General features: G+C 33.0%; 2 protein-coding genes across 2 annotated transcripts; one reads left to right on the forward strand and one right to left on the reverse strand.

Moving 5' to 3' along the window:
* The first annotated feature begins 3,338 nt into the window (after nt 1–3,338).
* LOC123919014 (putative receptor protein kinase ZmPK1) lies at nt 3,339–7,285 on the forward strand. The gene has a single exon (XM_045971237.1). The coding sequence runs from the start codon at nt 3,930–3,932 to the stop codon at nt 6,105–6,107; it is 2,178 nt and encodes a 725-aa protein (XP_045827193.1). The 5' UTR covers nt 3,339–3,929; the 3' UTR covers nt 6,108–7,285.
* Nucleotides 7,286–12,616: 5,331 nt separating this feature from the next.
* LOC123918718 (pentatricopeptide repeat-containing protein At5g48910-like) lies at nt 12,617–15,317 on the reverse strand. Its single transcript, XM_045970844.1, has 2 exons — nt 13,286–15,317; nt 12,617–13,174 (listed from the first exon to the last, which is right to left on the reverse strand). Exon 1 carries the CDS (start codon nt 15,105–15,107, stop codon nt 13,503–13,505), a length of 1,605 nt encoding a protein of 534 aa, XP_045826800.1. The 5' UTR covers nt 15,108–15,317; the 3' UTR covers nt 12,617–13,174; nt 13,286–13,502.
* Between the last annotated feature and the right edge of the window lie 3,321 nt (nt 15,318–18,638).

An 18,638-nucleotide genomic window follows, 5' to 3' on the forward strand; every position in this document is an offset into this window, starting at 1 on the left:
ACCTCTCTTGAGTATTATTGAATAATTTGCACCATGGTTAATTTTAGTATTTTATTATGAAGATTTTGTTTGTATTGTGATATGCATGTGTCATGTATCGAGAATGGAGATATGTCTGTACAATGTAATTTCTTAGTTTTTTATGCATGAATAAATTATGTTTTTTTTTTGTTTACAATGGAGCAGGATATCGAAATTAGGACTTCTAGCATACTACTCAAACCTCACTAAACCAATTCTAGTGGTTTATAAATTATGTTTTGTAAGGCTTTGTTTGTCGGTTAGGAAGGGAATCAAATTTCTTGTTGTAACTGCATCACCTAGTTACAACTATCAGGTGTCCGATATTTGTGAGTGATTTATTTTGTAAAATTGAGTGGAAATAAGAACGTCTGATCTTAAATCAACGATTGAGATCAATTATTGCGTTAAATTGTGCACTACACGAATGAAGGTTATTTGAAAGGGGCAAAATGCTCGGGAAAACAAAAAACCGTGGAAAACAGGCTTTTGACGTGGAATTTGGGAGGGGGACACAGGCTCGTAATACACATCGTCGCATACGGTTTATTAGGGGTTATACCTCTATCAAATTTGCGATGGGTGTACCCCTATTAAATTTGCGAGAGGCTTATCCCTATCAAACTTACTAGCATGCTTGTCACGTCTGTTGTATGATGCTGACAGACTGCATGGATGGGACATGTAATTGTGTATTATTCGAGGGGGCTTGCCCTTGTAAAAAATAAATACTTTTAGAAAAAAATTTAAAATCATAAGTTTATAAATAAATATTTATTTAAAAAAATTATAAATAAAATATAAATGAGTTTTAAAAATCCACTAAAATTAAAATATGAAATAATATTTAAAATAAAATCCAAAATAATGTTTTTCCTGATTGATATATACAAAATAAATTTATCCACACTACCAAACTAAATTTAAATTATCCAACCATATTGTTCAAATCCAACATAATATAAATCATCAAATAAAATTATCCAAAATATGATATCCAAAAAAAAAAAAAACCAAAATATTACAAACCACAAATAAAATTATCCAAATATTACAAACCATCATTTTTCTTTGTCTTCCTCCTCATCATTCCTCTTCTTCTTCCTCTTCCTCTTCATCCTCAACTTTCTCACCATGGACTTGATAGGGGAATCATCCTTGGGGTCCACAATAGGTGTCAACGGCTGTTTGGTTGACGCTGTGATAATATAGCACTTGCAACTTTTAGGACTATGCCCTGTTGTTGTTTCATTAATTGTTCTTCAAGAGTTTGTTGTCTCATAAGCATTTGTTTCACAAGAGCCTCATTTTACACCATTTTCCGAATCATTTCTTGCATTTCAGCGTCAATGTTGGAGGTTCAAATACCCCTTCTCCATCAACTATTTTCATATTAAGAGTCTTTCACCTTTCATATAAGTGGCGCGCAAGTGTTCAGCTCCATACAACAACTTCCCCCTAACTTGCCTCCAACAACATTAGTCCAAGTGTTTGGGCACATAGGCTCATCAACTTGGCGAATATAATTTTATAAAATACGATTGATATTTCAATAATTTCATATTTTTTTGGAGCGGTCGTGGTCCACCTAGTTCCGCCTCTGCATAACACATTTAAAAATGCAAAGTGCAAGCAACACTATGAAAAGTGTATTGATTGTAAGACTCATTTTACCGTTGTCGTAACAACTTTTGGTTCACTGAGCTATTTTTTGAATTTTGATGGGTTGATCACTTTTGATTCGAGATCGGGAATTAGTGTCTAATAGCGTCTTTATGGGTCTTTCTAAGAATAAGATTAGAAGTGAAACTCTACTAGGTAGTGTCCACGTCGGTGTCTGATACTCGTACAATACGTGTCAGACGAGTGTCTTAAAAAAATTGGTTTCTCTTTTGCTTCGACACTCTTTGGATCGGTGTCACTCTCTCATACGACAGGTGTCAGACAACTCATACAAGTGGTCCAAAACAATTAGTTTGTTTTTGTATTTTCATTCATTGGTGTACGCTTATATACGATGTCTTTTTTTTTGTAGCCTCTCTTTTACTTGTTTTTGCTCGTCTTGTGTAGAAACCTAATTTTTATTAATAATATATTTGCTGTTCAAAAAAAGTGTTAGAGTGTGATATTAACACTTTGCATATACTCCTTCCGTACCAAATTATAAGTCGTTTTGAGAAGAAAAAAAAACGTACTAAAATATAAGTCGTTTTACATTATCAATGAAGCATTTAGTGCTATTTTTTCAAGGAAAATGCTTAATGGTACGAAGGTACCTTTTAACGAAACACGCGAATAGTCTTGGCAAAGCGGAAAACAAACTATTCAGACCCTTTTTCTCTTTGGTTTTTTCTTTTTTCTTACTTTATTTATCAATTGCAAATAAATACAGATACACATACACGGTGCATTTAAATTGTTCATGGCCTTCATCTTTGATGCTGCATTCAGCCAACTGCTTTTGCTGGAGGTAGCAAAACTTGTCACAATGTAATTAGAAACCATATACATATTCATAAATCTTGATGGTGAAAACAAAAGATGAAGCCATGCTTGAAGGTTAAAATGGTAGCAGCAAACAAATTTTTTAGTTGGATTAAAAAACTTGTTGATAGTGATAATAATAATATCAAAAAAGTAGGATGAGAGGTGGTTATGTTGACATATGTTATTTTGAGAGATACATTATGCTGACAAGTGGTATGTTTCTATCTTGAAAGGAGGTTCAGCACTATGTTAAAAATAAAAAATAGTATTTACAAACATCTGAGCAGTATAAGCGTGTTCGTTGTTTTCGTTTATCATAGGTTCGTACCATATAGCATTACTCTTTTTTCAATTATACCCGTAAATATTTATTACTCTATATTCTTGCAATTCTTCAATTTTTATTTTTCATATAACATTAATTATATTTTTTTAATTTATATAATACGGTTAAAACGATTTATACGGGATAGAGTAGACCAATGTCACATCGCATGTACCTTAATGCAAGTTAGTTAATTCCACCACCGGTTCATGTATAATTTCTTCGTAAACTTAACGTTCTTTGTTCAATTTTCCTCTGTGTTGGAACTTACTTGGAACCTTATGTGGAATGTTTATGTGCCGTGTACTGGCGAAACTTCCATTTTTAAAGTTTTTTTTAGAAATGAATATAAGATATTTTGGGGAAAAAAAGTACTATTTTTTTTTGTCAACAGTAATATATATTTTTTTAATAATTAAGAAGATGCAGTCACCACTATTTAGCCACAAAACTGCACTCACACATAAATTCATCACATCAATTAATATCACTTTAATTATTTCTTTTTATTTTTTTTACTTATTGTAAGTGTATCGAACACAATTTATTTGTATTTGTGCTTGTACACGTATTTTCCAAACAAAAAAGTATGAGATATGAAAGAAAGACAATGATATGAGATGAAGAAATTAAGTTGAACATATGGCACATATCTTTTCATTACGCACACGGCACATAAAATTCCAATTCCAATTCCACACATAGGTGTGTTCCGAGGACCACAAACGTGACCTTTACGAAGAAATTTTACAACAAGTGTACATGGTCCAATCTAAGCTTAAATAAAAAATTTGTGACGTAAACCGGTATCCACGCAAAAAATTAATTTTTGGAATCTTGTAAGACTTAAATGTAAGTTTAATTTATTTTATTGCAACCGAATTACCATGCTAGCCAGTCTTTATATATCAAGACAATTCGAAAACACTCATCATCATTTTCCTTCTCCGTAGAAAATTTTGAACAAGATATTATAGTCTCACCCAAAGGTACATTCACCGCAGGTTTCTACCCGGTTGGCGAAAATGCTTATTCTTTTGCAATATGGTTCACTCAAAAATACAAAAATCTCACCAACGCTGCCACCATTGTTTGGATGGCAAATCGTGACCAACCGGTAAATGGAAAACGCTCGACACTTTCCCTTCTTAAAACAGGCAACGTCATCTTAACCAACGCAGACTATTTCATCGTTTGGTCAACAAACACTAACTCATCAAAACCACTTGACTTGTTTTTGTATGACACAGGAAATCTCGTTCTCAGAGAGCACACCACAAATGGTTTCATTTTGTGGCAAAGTTTTGATTACCCAACAGATACCCTCCTTCCTGAACAAAGTTTCACAAGGTACATGAACCTTGTTTCCTCCAAAAGTGACAATAAATATTCCTCTGGCTACTACAAACTCATTTTTGACAACGACAATGTTCTTCGCCTTCTATATGATGGCCCTCAAGTTTCCAGTATTTACTGGCCATATCCTTGGCTTGTGAGTTGGGATGCAGGTAGATCCACATACAATAGTAGTAGGGAAGCAAAATTAGACGTTTGGGGGAACTTTAGCTCTTCCGATGATTTCACTTTAACGACAAGTGATTATGGAACAATTCTTCAACGAAGATTGACCCTTGATTCTGATGGTAATGTTCGTGCTTATAGCCGAAAACATGGACATGAGAAGTGGTTGATTTCAGGGCAATTCCACCAACAACTTATCAAAATACATGGAATTTGTGGACCAAATAGCATTTGCATTACCAATCCAAGAACCGGTAGAAAGTGTTTGTGTATTCCTGGTTATAGAAGGATTGATATTCAAGATTGGTCACAAGGGTGCAAACCCAACTTCCAACTTTCATGCAACAACAAAACCAAGTTAGAGACTCGATTCCAACGATTACACCATGTTCATTTTTATGGATACGATTATGACTACCGAGCAAATTATACTTATAAACAATGTAAGCATTATTGCATGCGGATGTGCCAATGCATAGCCTTCGAATATCGTTTCGTGAATGACCAAGAGATGCCTTACTGCTATCCTAAGTCACAATTACAAAATGGGTTCAGTTCACCAAATTTTGAAGGATCAATCTTCTTGCGATTGCCAAAAGGAAAACAAGTTTTTTTCCACGAGAATGATATAAAAAATGGTAGCTTGATTTGTTCGAGAAATAATGGATTAAAACAACTAAGAAGACCATACATCGAAGGCAAAGAAAATGAACCAATGAAGTTCATGTTTTGGTTTACGATTGGTTTGGGGTTAATTGAGGCATTGTGCTTCTTTATGATATGGTGCTTCTTATTTAAGAACAGGAAACCCTCTGTTATAGACAATCAAGGCTATGTTTTTGCAGGAACCATAGGATTTCGAAAATTCACTTACTCTGAACTAAAACAAGCAACAAAATGTTTTAGTCAAGAGATTGGAAAGGGTGCTGGAGGAACTGTGTATAAAGGTTTATTATCTAATAATCGTGTTGTGGCTATAAAGCGGCTACACGAAGCAAACAAAGGAGAGAGAGAATTCCTTGCTGAAATTAGCATCATTGGAAGGCTAAATCACATGAATTTGATTGGTATGTGGGGGTATTGTGCGGAGCGAAAACACAGATTGCTGGTTTTTGAGTACATGGAAAAGGGTTCTTTAGCTGATACTTTGTCATCAAATGCACTTGATTGGGCTAAGAGGTATCAAATTGCTGTTGGAACTGCAAAATGTCTTGCATATATACACGAAGAATGTTTGGAGTGGATTTTGCATTGTGATATAAAGCCCCAAAACATACTAATTGACTCTGATTACCAACCCAAGGTAGCCGATTTTGGGTTGTCTAAGCTACTACAAAGGAACAATCGTGATAATTCAGGTTTTTCGAGGATGAGAGGAACAAGAGGTTACATGGCACCTGAATGGATTTTCAACTTGCCAATTACTTCCAAGGTGGATGTTTATAGTTATGGAGTTGTGGTGCTAGAGATGATTACCGGAAAGAGTGCAATGATTAGTATCCAAATCACAGATGGAGAAGAGTCTCACAACGAGAGTTTAGTAACATGGGTGAGAGAGAAAAGAAGGAAAGTATCAGACATGAGATCTTTTGTGGAACATATATTAGACCCTACATTGGGATCAAATTATGACATGGTTAAATTGGAGACTTTAGCAGCGGTTGCTTTGGACTGTGTTGAGGAAGAGAAAGACATGAGACCCAACATGAGTCAAGTTGTTGAGAGGCTCCAAATTCATGAACACGATTCTTGATGATATCCAGTTATCCACAAAGAAAAGTCATCTCTTATTGCTACAATTAGTTTTTGTGTTTATCTTCATAATTCAAATTACTAAATAAATATGTGCTTTGGCACGGGTGGTGTGTTCCGCGCGTTTGTGTGAATTATAATAAAATAACAGAAAAAATAAAATATATTTCATAAAAAAAATTAAAGTATCATAGCATAGATTTTTCAACAATAACATAACATTTATATATTACATATTTGACCTAAAATATAGATTAGAAAGACATAAAAAAAAAGACATAATCAATGGTTGTGTAAAAATTAAAGCTTGGTAACTTAAGTTTGAAGTTAACCGGATGACAAACTTGAAATTCAAAATATCTCCGACAAGAGTTTTCTGAATTTTGATGGATTGATCACTTTTGATTCGAGATCGGAAATTAGTGTCTAGTGGCGTCTTTATGGGTCTTTCTAAGAATGAGATTAGAAGTGAAACTCTACTAGGTGCAGTGGCGGAGATGCCACCCGTCATGCCCTGGCACGTGCCCGGGCTGCCCCACCCCCAATATATATATTTTTTTAAAAAAATTAATAAAAGAAACAAAACAAAAGAAAATGAAGCAATGAGTTTCCGTTTCCCATTCTCTCTGTCTCGTTCATTCGTTTCTCTCTCTCTAGCCATCGACCACCGCTATCAAATCCGCTCTCAAATCTCTCTGTTTTTCAGCGATGAAGATTATTAAGACTAAATTGCGCAACAAGATCAACGACAAATGGTTCAATGACTTGATGATATGTTACACCGAGCGGGAGATATTCAAGTCATTTGATGACGTTGATATCATCCGAACCTTCACCGCAAAAAGATCTCAGAAAGGATATTTGCCTCCTAATTTTATGTAGTAACTATTGGTATGTTATATTTTATCTCTCTTTATGAATTTTAATTATCAAGTGCTCTCCTTTTCTATTTTTTGCTGCTGTATATGCCTTGTTTTCCCTGTTATGCTGGTTTGCTTATTGAGGTGGCAGTGAGGTTTCTTTGATTTGTATAGAAAATATGGGTGGGCTTAAGTGTGTTCTTGTCTTGAGCCTTTTGTATAGTTATCATTTCCTTTTTGTTGTAATCCTTTGTACTCTGTGATGGACTAGCATTTCTTGTGCTGGTTCATTCTTCAATTCAATATATTTAGCCATTTTTTAAAAAAAAATATTTCATCTCTCTTATTTGATTATGTTTTGCTGGTTTTTTCTTATTTGACTCATGCTAGCCAAAAAAATATTGCGGTTAAAATTGTGCCCAGGATCCAATATAATCCTAGCTCCGCCACTGACTAGGTGGTGTCCGCGTTGGTGTCTGATACTCATACAATACATGAGTGTCTTAAAAAAATTGGTTTCTCCTTTGCTTCGACACTCTTTGGATCGGTGTCACTCTCTCATACGACAGGTGTCTGACAACTCATACAAGTGGTCCAAAACAATTAGTTTGTATTGGTATTTTCATTGGTGTACGCTTATATACGGTGTCTTTGTTTTGTAACTCCTCTTTTACTTGTTTTTGCTCGTCTTGTGTAGAAACCTAATTTTTATCAATAATATATTTGCCATTCAAAAAAAGTTTTAGAGTGTAATATTAACACTTTGCATATACTCCTTCCGTACCAAATTATAGGTCGTTTTGTGAAAAGAAAAAAATATACTAAAATATAAATCGTTTTACATTATCAATGAAACATTTTGTGCTATTTTTTTCGTACAATATTAATTACAGTTTTTTAATTATATAATACGGTTAAAACGATTTATACGGATAGAGTAGACCAATGTCACATCGCATGTACACTTAATGCAAGTTAATTAATTCCACCACCGGTTCATGTATAATTTCTTCGTAAACTTAACGTTCTTTGTTCAATTTTCCTCGGTGTTGGAACTTACTTGGAAGTTGGAACCTTATGTGGAATGTTTATGTGCAGTTCACTAGCGAAACTTCCACTTTTAAAGTTTACTTGGAGTACTATTTTTTTTTTTGTCAACAGTAATATTTTTTTTTAATAATTAAGAAGATGCAATCTTCCATAGGCACAACTATTTAGCCACAAAATTACACTCACACAAACCAAAAAATTAAAAGAAAAATAAATTCATCACATCAATTAATATCACTTTAATTATTTCTTTTTATTTTTTTTTACTTGTTGCAAGTGTATCTAACACAATTTATTTGTATTTGTGCTTGTACACGTATTTTCCAAACAAAAAAGTATGAGATATGAAAGAAAGACAATGATATGAGATGAAGAAATTAAGTTGAACATATGGCACATATCTTTTCATTACGCACACGGCACATAACATTCCAATTCCAGTTCCACACTTAGGTGTGTTCCAAGGACCACAAACGTGACCTTTACGAAGAAATTATACAACAAGCGTAAATAAGAATTCCGAAACTTACAATAGACATCCAAATCTCAATTCAAGCAACAGTATGAATATATCATTTCACATATGCATATTCATATGTACTTTAACGACAGAAATTTCTTACCTGCCACATCTTTCCTAATTAAAATAAACATATTACTAGAGCTATACAAACTACAATAAGTAATTTTCATTGAGTGTGAATTTTGTGGAGTTTACAACCGTAAAACCTTTGAGTACCACTACACTACCATCTTATACGCAAATAAAAATACAATAAGAACAAAATCGCGCCGAAACTTCATACCTGTACATGTAGTCGGCACTAACAATGAGGCACTTTGTGAGTTTCAATGTGAGTTGGATCTTGTCAGTATCGTTGAATGTAATATGTAGGACCAAAATTCGAACCTTAATAGTTACACTTATTCATTTTAAAAGGTAATATTTTAACCACTATAATACTTAATTTTTTTTTGTTGAGACATTACCAATTTTGGTCAAAATTGTAGTTTTACATAAAAATTGTTATAATTACGATAATTAAGAGATTAAAAAGTTCAATTTTAAAATGAATTTGATAACTGTTATGAACAATTTCTAAGCATGAACAATAATATGGAAGAATAGATGAAGGAGAGAAAGAGAAGAGAGAATAGACTATTGTATTATTCTATTCAAGGTGTGTATTACATTGTAACAAAGAGGTCCTATTTATAGGACACAATTAGGGGACAAGAAAACCTACACAATAATGGACATTCATTACATATTATTCATAACACTCCCCCTTGAATGTCCATGAAGGATATTCTTTCTCTAAAAAAAACCCTAGTGAAGGAAAAAGAGTACATCATCATTTGTGTGTGAACTGCCTCATTAAAAACCTTACCAGGAAAACTCAGTGGGACAAAACCACGGTGAAGGGAAAAAGAGTGCAGAACATATTTATATCTCCCCCTCATAAAGACAATTATTATACATGAGATGAAAAATCAAATAATCTTATGTACTAGCTGCTCCAAAGTTTTACTAAAAGTTGACTCTGTAGAAAAATCTGTTATATCTTCTTTATTATACTCTTCTCTAAATTAGCACTGCGTCTGATATTATCTTCATGTTGAGTTGTTGTAGGAACCATCATTTTGTAATAAAACAACGAATTTCTTGTATGTGTTGAATTACAATCCTCAACAAAAACATCTTCTCAGCTTGCTTGATGTAGTGCTAAAATCTTCACATGATTGGATGATATTGTTGTTTCTTTAAAGTATAAATAATTCTATGTTTTGCTTTACTTCAATATTTGGGTTGGATGAATAGGCAAAAATAAAATACTACGAAATTATAGCAAATATATTAGTGAGCTTAATTGAATTAAGATATGGTACTTCAGGACCAATTCAAATTGTTCATCATTTTCTTGAGGCATGACACATCAAATGACATTGCAACCATTTTTAGTATACAACAAATTAGATTTGTCAATGTCAAACTGTTTTAACACTTTTGCTATATAATCTTATTTAAATTATAAATTTAAATGAGAATATCTCATAAGCTCTTCGGGAGTCTAGATGATATTTTATCATTAATATAAGCCTCGGATATAAATAATTCATTGTCAAATATAACTAAATCCTTCAGGGATCATCATTATCAAGTGAGCCAGTAAAATACGTTAAAACACATATTTCACATGAATTGAGTATTTCAGATGCTACTCAACTTAATTAATTTTTGAATTCACTTCAGGTGAATATGCTTCTTGAAAATCAATGATTGACATTTATCAATATACTTGAATAACAATTCAAACTCTAAACATTTTGTTTTTATTATTTTTCTCTTGAAAACTTATTCATATCGATTTATCTCCATCTGCAGATGAAATGAACTACTGGTCCAAAAACATTTCGCTTTGCAAAGCTAGTTTAATTTTGTATCAATTGCGTCTATCTTATTTAGTCAATCATTTCATTGTCTATAATCCTTAATAGACTTTGATTTATGATCCTCATTGTCATTTATCACATATATAGCGCTTTATTATGTGCAAAAATATTGTCAACGTTGACTTCATCTCGGTTCCATCGTATTCCATTCATGACATAGTTTGTCGAGATCTCTATATTTTCGTAAATTACAGGTACCTGATAAGTTCTTCTGGAACTGGAAAATTAATTATGTCAAATACTATTTTCATATCCTCACTCGGGTCATCTTTGTTTTTAGCTCATTTTCTTATTTGAGGATTTTTATCTTTGGAACCGATTTGCTTACCATGCTTCACGCGTGGTTAGGAATCATTTGCAATATTAGATTGTCCAACAGGGACATTCATTTTTATTGGAGCATTAGCAGCTGTTGATTGATTTCATAAACTTTGCAAATGAGTTATCTTTTGAACTTCTGGTTCATATTGATTTCTAAGAGGATCAAAATAACAATTATTAATTTATTTCAAAACATTTCAATTGAACTTCTAGTTCATATTTTTAGCTGCTTATTATCTCCCCCTAATATTGGGAAAACTAATTCACCAATTGATAATCAGCCCATAAGTAAAAAAATCTCCAATTATTGGCTCACTTTGGAGATTCATATAAAAATTATTTTCCCAATATTCTTTTACTACCCATTTAAATGCATTATATTGGAGCAATTGAGACGTACCCAACACATCCAAAAATGTTTATATGGGAAAATAGGTTTATAAACTAAAATTCAAATAAATTAGGGGAGAGCTTATGTATATAATAATTTGTTGGCATGATGCTATTCAATATCTCAACATACATGTTTGAGTGTTCCCAACTATAACCTAGAATGAATCTTCAGGTCCATTATTTTTGTTTGTATGAACATATTTCACAAGATGTTTGGTATAAATTTCAATTAACATATGATATTTATCAAATATTTTCTAGAATAATATATATAAAACGATCTCTTAAAAATAATCTCACAAACTTCTGGTTGTGAGTTTATAACAAACATACATGTGACCATTTAGTTGATGCATCAATTAAAATTTTAGGAATCTAATCGGTCCACATGATCGGTGTATTGATTTACAAATATCACCTTATATATATTCTAAAAAATAAAAGATGCTCATTTACTTAATTTATCAACTTCCTTCGGGAACTAGTAACACATAAAAATTATTAGATTGAACAAACTTCAGGCCCTTCAATTCATATAAAATTATTTTATATTTCACATCATAATAGATTCGGGATGACCCATCCGATCTTGCCAATTACAAACTTAATATAATTTAAATTGTAAACTTCTGGTTTACTTAAACATGTGCTTAAGTTGCACTAATATCATAAGTACACCACAAACTAGAGATAAAAGTTGATAATATGTCTCGTAATATAGAGATAAAATATCTCCGTCGTTTCTTGTTTCAATATGATATTCATTTATGTGAATATCCTTCGGTAACAAATTTCTTTAAGACTTAAAATATAAAATACATTAGCAAAGTGCAACTTTGTTTCTCGATATAACAATGCATTGACTCTTCTGGAGTCTTCAATAATTTTCGTACTACCGAATATAAAATTTAATTTTTCATGAATAGTAGTATCGATGAATATTTTCAAGCTAAACAAATATGTTTCTACAAAAAATCTTTTCGGTGGAACACAATAAAAAATAGTAATAATTTATTTGTATGAGAATTAAAAGAGTAAAAATAAAGTATAACAAATTTTTTTTTATGTGGATTTCAGTAGAATTAGAAATTAAAATATAGTAACAATTAAAAGATTTTAAAATTAAAATCAATCAATTGATTTAAATATGTAACCGGAATAATTAAAATCAGTTTATATTTACAAACTGTAACCAAATTATAATTATAAGTAATTAAGAAAATAATTGTATTCAAAGCTTAAGAAAACATAATCACCATAAAATAAATTCAAAGTTTAATGTATAAAAAGCTAAATGTAACTTTTTTTCTTAGGCATATTATTGTGTAGGTTTTCTTCCTAATCGATGAATCTTACCGAGTTCTAAATTCTAATGTTTAGAAGGAAGCAATTGCCTAATTTAAGAATAAATATTACTTTTGTTGCAAATGTGAGAACTGTCTTACATTGAACAGGGACAAGCAAGCAGATCAGGAACAAGCAAAAATCACATAAAAAGTCATTAACAAGAAAAAGTCAAAATCAAGCAAATCAAACACAGGAACAAACAAAAACCACTTCCATGCATAAACGAATGGAATAGTAAGCAAATCGACCCAAAATAAAAGGAATGTGTATAAATACCTGAGTTGAAGAGCGAAGTAAGGGGAAGACGAGAAGCACGGAACTAGGGCTCATCAGAGTTGCAAAGCGAACAGAGAGAAAGTGAGTTGCAGAGCAATAGGTTGCAGAGTGAAGAGAGATTTGCATGTTTTGTGTTTGTTGATCAGTTCGCTAAACAGTATGTGGGTCCGTGTTTTTGGGTGTTCATAAGCTTATTGGAATTCATAAGCCCAAATTCATAAACTTGTTGGGGGAGATTGTCAAAAACTGCTTGTGGGAGCTCATAAGTTTTTATGATATTCTTTCGCAAACAGTTCCATTAATACTTATGCTTGTAGATAAGCCCAAAATAAGCCAATCTAAACAACCCCATACATACTTCATTGATCTGTGGATTAAACACATAAAATTACACACACATAATAACAACCCCGGGCAAAAGAAGTTCAGGAAGAGTTTTTTTATAGGCAAAAAGAATTTTGAATAGACTGAAAAGAACCTAAGCACAGGATGTGATTTAAGAACATTGCGCAAAATAGCTTATGCAAGGAAAGATTATGGTTCTCCACACAAACAGAACAAAACTGCAACTATAGAATTTAAATCCAACCCACAAAATGTCCAAAAACTGCATTGGTACAGCTGAAAACTTCTGAAAGTCACATCCCACTAATCATACAACTCAGCTCCAAAATTGATCCCTTTCTTCTTCCTTATCATGCTACACAGGTGAGATGTTTTGGTGAGTAACCAGCTTCAGTTATCCTCAGTCCTATTATTTCAAGCATTTTGTAAATGTCTGAAGAATGGTCATGGTCTCTGTCCCCTGCAACAAAACGATGAACTCTACCATCCCCTTCAATCAAGCTCCAACCCGCAACTTTATTGGAAACTCTCTCAACCATCAACCTCCGAACTCTAACGACATCTTCCCATTTTCTTGCTTTTGCATAGATTCCAGATAACTGCACATAATGACCATCATGTGTAGGATCCAACTTTAACAACTTATTCCCAATATTTTCTCCCATTTCCACTAACCCATGAATCTTACAAGCATCAAGCAGTGTTGCCCACATTATAGGATCCGGTGCAACAGTCATGGTTTCAATCAACCGAACTGCTTCATCTATTAACCCTGCACGAGCCAAGAGATCCACCATGCACCCATAGTGCTCCATCTCCGGTGGAATGCCATAACCATCTACCATTAACTTAAAGTAATGCCTTCCCTCACTAACAAAACCAGCCCTACTACAAGCATTTAAAACACCAACGAAAGTCACATTCACAGGACTAAAACCCTCACGTATAAACTCATGAAATAATCCAATTGCTTCCTTTGGACGATCATGTGAAGCCAGCCCACAAATCATAACATTCCAAGTCCATATATCCTTCTCCAACATTCCATCAAACAAGGCTCTAGACTCTTCAATGCAACCACACTTTGCATACATGTCAACCAAAGCAGTTCCAATCAGAACAGTTATTCGAAACCTCAAAGACTCAATAGTGGAATGAATAAACTTCCCAAACCCTAACAAACCCAAATTAGCAGAAGCAGAAAGCACAGTAACCAAAATAGCCTCATTAGGTTTTATCCCTTTCTCCCTCATCAACCTAAAACACTCCAACCCATCTTCCAAGTTCCCATTTTGAACATACCCCATTATCATAGTACTCCAAGAAACAACATCTCTCTCAGGCATTTCATCGAACATCTTCTCCGCAACAAAAACCTCACCTTTTCTAACCAAACCAGCTAACATAGAATTCCAAGTCACAACATCACTGCAAATACTATCTGTATCTTCCTCAAACACCTTCTTAGAACACTCCGTTGCATCAGAACACTCAAAGTAAAAATGAATAAGCGCGTTACGAACAAACACGTGGCGCACGTAACCGAGCTTGATCACATGACAATGAACCTGAACACCAGGTGTAAGCTTGAAATTTTCTTTTGTGCATGCATTAAGTAGGAAAGTGAATGTGTGTTGATTGGGTTTGAGGAAACGACGTCGCATTGAGGAGTAAAGTGAGAGTGAGTTCAAAGGAGATGAATTTGATTTGGCGTGACAACGAATGATGGAGTTGAATGCAAAAACGGTTGGGAATGAAATTGAGTTGAAAATGGAGAGGGAATAGTTGAGTGGGAATTTAGAGAGAGAAAGTAGAGAGAGAATGTGAAAGATGAGACGGGATTGAGATTGGCCTGAAACGACGACGTGTGCATGGGTTTGTTTGATTTGGTGTAGTGAAGGTTTTTTTGGGAGAGAAGATAAAAGGGGTTTGATTTTGTTGGGAAACATAGACATAGGAGAAAGTTGTTAATGTTACTCTAATGGTGCAGCAAGAGTGTTTTGGTTGAACAAAAACAGTAGGGTGGCAGTGCTGGTGGTGGCCACCATATCCGTTGGTCTGAGTTATGAATTATGATGGTGGAGAACACACGGAGCTGGCATATTTAGTTTTTTGTCATGTACTAGTCTATAGAGAGCTGAAAATGAGTCGAGTCGAATCTATGTTAGTTCGACTCGAAACTTGGTTCGAGTTCAATAAGAACTTCTTCTTTTTTTAACTCGAGTTGCTCGTTTAGAGTTTATGAGCAGTTCGATTCAATTCGTTTGGAGTATTGTTTCTTTTACATGACTTATTTCTTTATGATGTGTTTTTAATGTATGTATCCAAATTATTTTGGTAAAATCACATTCATCCACTCTTTTACTTTCTTCCATAGGTAAAACACATGATAAAATTATACTCCCTCTCTCCATTCTAAATTATAAAGAAAAAGACAAAAATCACACTTATTATGAAAATATGTGGGCGTATTTGAAATATGTTTTTGTGGGATGGTGATCCTAGGGATTGGGGTCTTGGACGAGTGTGGGCGTATTTTCTGCCTTCTTATCTTGTTTTCGTCTTTTTCTTTCTTGTTAGTCGTGTAGCAGTATTAGGATTTGGTGGCTCCTTGTCTATATTCAGGGACAAGCTTAAGAGTTTTCTATCTACAAATTCATTCTATTTTTTTTCTTTACTTTGAGGACTCAGTATTTCTTGTACTTTTTTTTTGTCTTAGATGAAGTGGTAATCCACTAAAATTAAACTCACATATAATTGTAAGATCCCGAGTTCGAACCGGATATTTCTTGTACTCCCTTTAGCAGACTCTTTTACTATATATGTTCTTTCTTATTTATATTTAATTATATTTGCATTAAAGAAAAAATGATTTTTTTTACAATAAAAAAAGATGATTGTTGATAATCATTAATGTAAGATCCCGAGTTCGAACCCGGGTACTTCTTGTACTCCCTTTAGCAGACTCTTTTACTATATATGTTCTTTCTTATTTATATTATATGTTCTTTCTTATTTATATTTAATTATATTTGCATTAAAAAAAAAAGATGAGTTTTAAGTTCCATGTCATTTTCTTTAAATTAAAAAAACAAAATTAAAACATAGAAGGGACCAACTTGAAACCTAAAATAAACATAAAAGACCAACTTAAAACCTAAAATAAACATAAGGGACCAACTTAAAACTTAAAATTTGACGAGAGGGACTAACTATTACAACGGAAGAAAAGATAATGGATCAACTTGAACTTTTAAAAAACAAGGGATCAAATTGAAAACTAAAATAAAGATATGGGAGCAAAAGTATCGTTAAGCCAATTTTTTATATAAGAATTTCTTCTCCTATGTGTCCCCCACCCCGACATACACCCCCATCCACACACCCACCCACTATGAGAGTTTGTAACTAAATTAATGTTGTTTGCCTTCATCCACCATTAAGAATAGAGTTTGACTTTGTCTGGCATTTGAGTTAAGGACTTATCTGCTATTTTGAATAATCTATTGTTTCTTTCAGTCAACATAACTCAAACACATAAAAGTCAGATGAGTTGCACGAAGGAACGTTGCGATTTTAGACCACCTACTGAGTAAATGAACTAGATAAAGTGATCGGAAAGGTACTGGGAGTCCACCGACGTAACACCAATCCACGATCAAACTAGCGCCCAAAGAGAACCAAAGAAGTTGCAAGAGAGGAACAAGTGCTGAGCTGATTCAACACCACCACATCCGAAAACACAAATATGAGCGACTGAAGTGCTAATTCCACGGGTTACCAAATTTGTTTTTATTTCCAACATGTAACGAAAGAGTCTCCACCCAAAAATAAAAACCTTAAGAGGAACCTGCTTATGTCAAAGTCGATCTTCAACTGCGTTCAAACTAGCTAGCTGGCTCTTGAGAAGTCAACAACTGATAAACACCACAAAGTGAATAGCCTCTAACAGGATCAAGATGTCACTGCCACCTATCAGAGGAATGGTCCTGCAAAAAGATATTATGAAGTAAAGAAGTCTGACACTCCCACAACTGTCTCCACCACTCTCATGCCTCCCCTCCGACTCCCCACCCTAAAGAAGATATCTCTGCTACCATCCTCAACTTATTCTCCGCTATAATTGAGTATGGGGGTATTTTCTGCATTCTTCTATTATTTTCTTCTTTTTCTTTCTTGTTGGTTGTGTAGTACTTTTAGGATTTAATTTGGTGGCTCCCAGTTTATTCAGGACAAATTTAAGAGTTTTCTATCTACGAATTCATTCTATTTTTTTTTTCTTTACTTAGAAGACTAGTACTTCTTGCATTGTACTCCATTTAGTAGACTCTTTTGCTATAGATTTCTCATTTATATTTAATTATATTTACCATTAAAGAAAACATCCTTGACAACCATTAATTTTTTATTGTAAATTATTTTGTTTTTATCTTAATTAAATTATTATGAAGTGATGTGTCTACATGCTTAGTTCTAAAAATTATGTAGATTTTACTTCACAATTATTTATTTTTAACAGAAACAATCATTTTTTATCAAAAAAAAAAAAACTGAAACAATCATTTCTTAAATTTATTTATATTTTAGCTAAACACTAGATTAACTTCACATAGAAGGTTACTCCCCCACTATTTTCCAAAGCCACACATAAAATCTAGATCTATCTTCGACATTTCTCATCGCTTTCTAAGTGATTAAAGAAAAAACCAAAACTTTGTCAAAAAAAAAGAAAAAACCAAAACTAATAGAGAATCAGAAAACAAGTAGCACGTTAAACATTTTTATCAGAGCAACCCATCTATCAATGACCATTGACCTGACAAGAATACAAAAAAATTATACTCCCTCCTATCATCATTTTTATAGAGTTTAATTGTTGTGTATTGTCATCTGTAAATTTTTTTTACCACATATATTCAATGATGTGCTGCCACATCATTTAATAAACATGACACATTATGTGTATGTTTGGTTTCAATTCTGGAGCATCCAGAATTGATTCTGGACGTGTAGAATTGATTCTGACTTGTTTGGTTTCTCAAAAGTAGAATTGATTCTGCCTCCAGAATTGATTCTACTTGAAGCTAGAAATCGTAGCTTCTGATTCTAGAATTGATTTTTACACTCAAATTTTTTGTTCAACTCATTTTTTCATGAATATATCCAAACATAAACCACTTCAGCTTAAAATCAATTTTGGCCAGAATCAATTTTACAGAATCAATTCTGCCAAAATCAATTCTCTCCGCCGCAGAACCAAACACATGCTATATGTTTTTAAATATCATATATGATGTGTCGATATATTATTAGATTCATATATAAAATAGCTTTACACTGACATTACATATAAATTAAATTCATTTTTATAAGAGATATTTTACTTTTAGATTTATGAAATAATTTATGTATTTGTCTATATTATAAATCATATACATTAATTATTGAATGAAGATAAGTCAATTATCTCTTATAAAAATGACCGA

Source organism: Trifolium pratense, linkage group LG3 (genome assembly GCF_020283565.1).
Source record: "Trifolium pratense cultivar HEN17-A07 linkage group LG3, ARS_RC_1.1, whole genome shotgun sequence".
NCBI classification, from domain to species: Eukaryota; Viridiplantae; Streptophyta; class Magnoliopsida; order Fabales; family Fabaceae; genus Trifolium; species Trifolium pratense.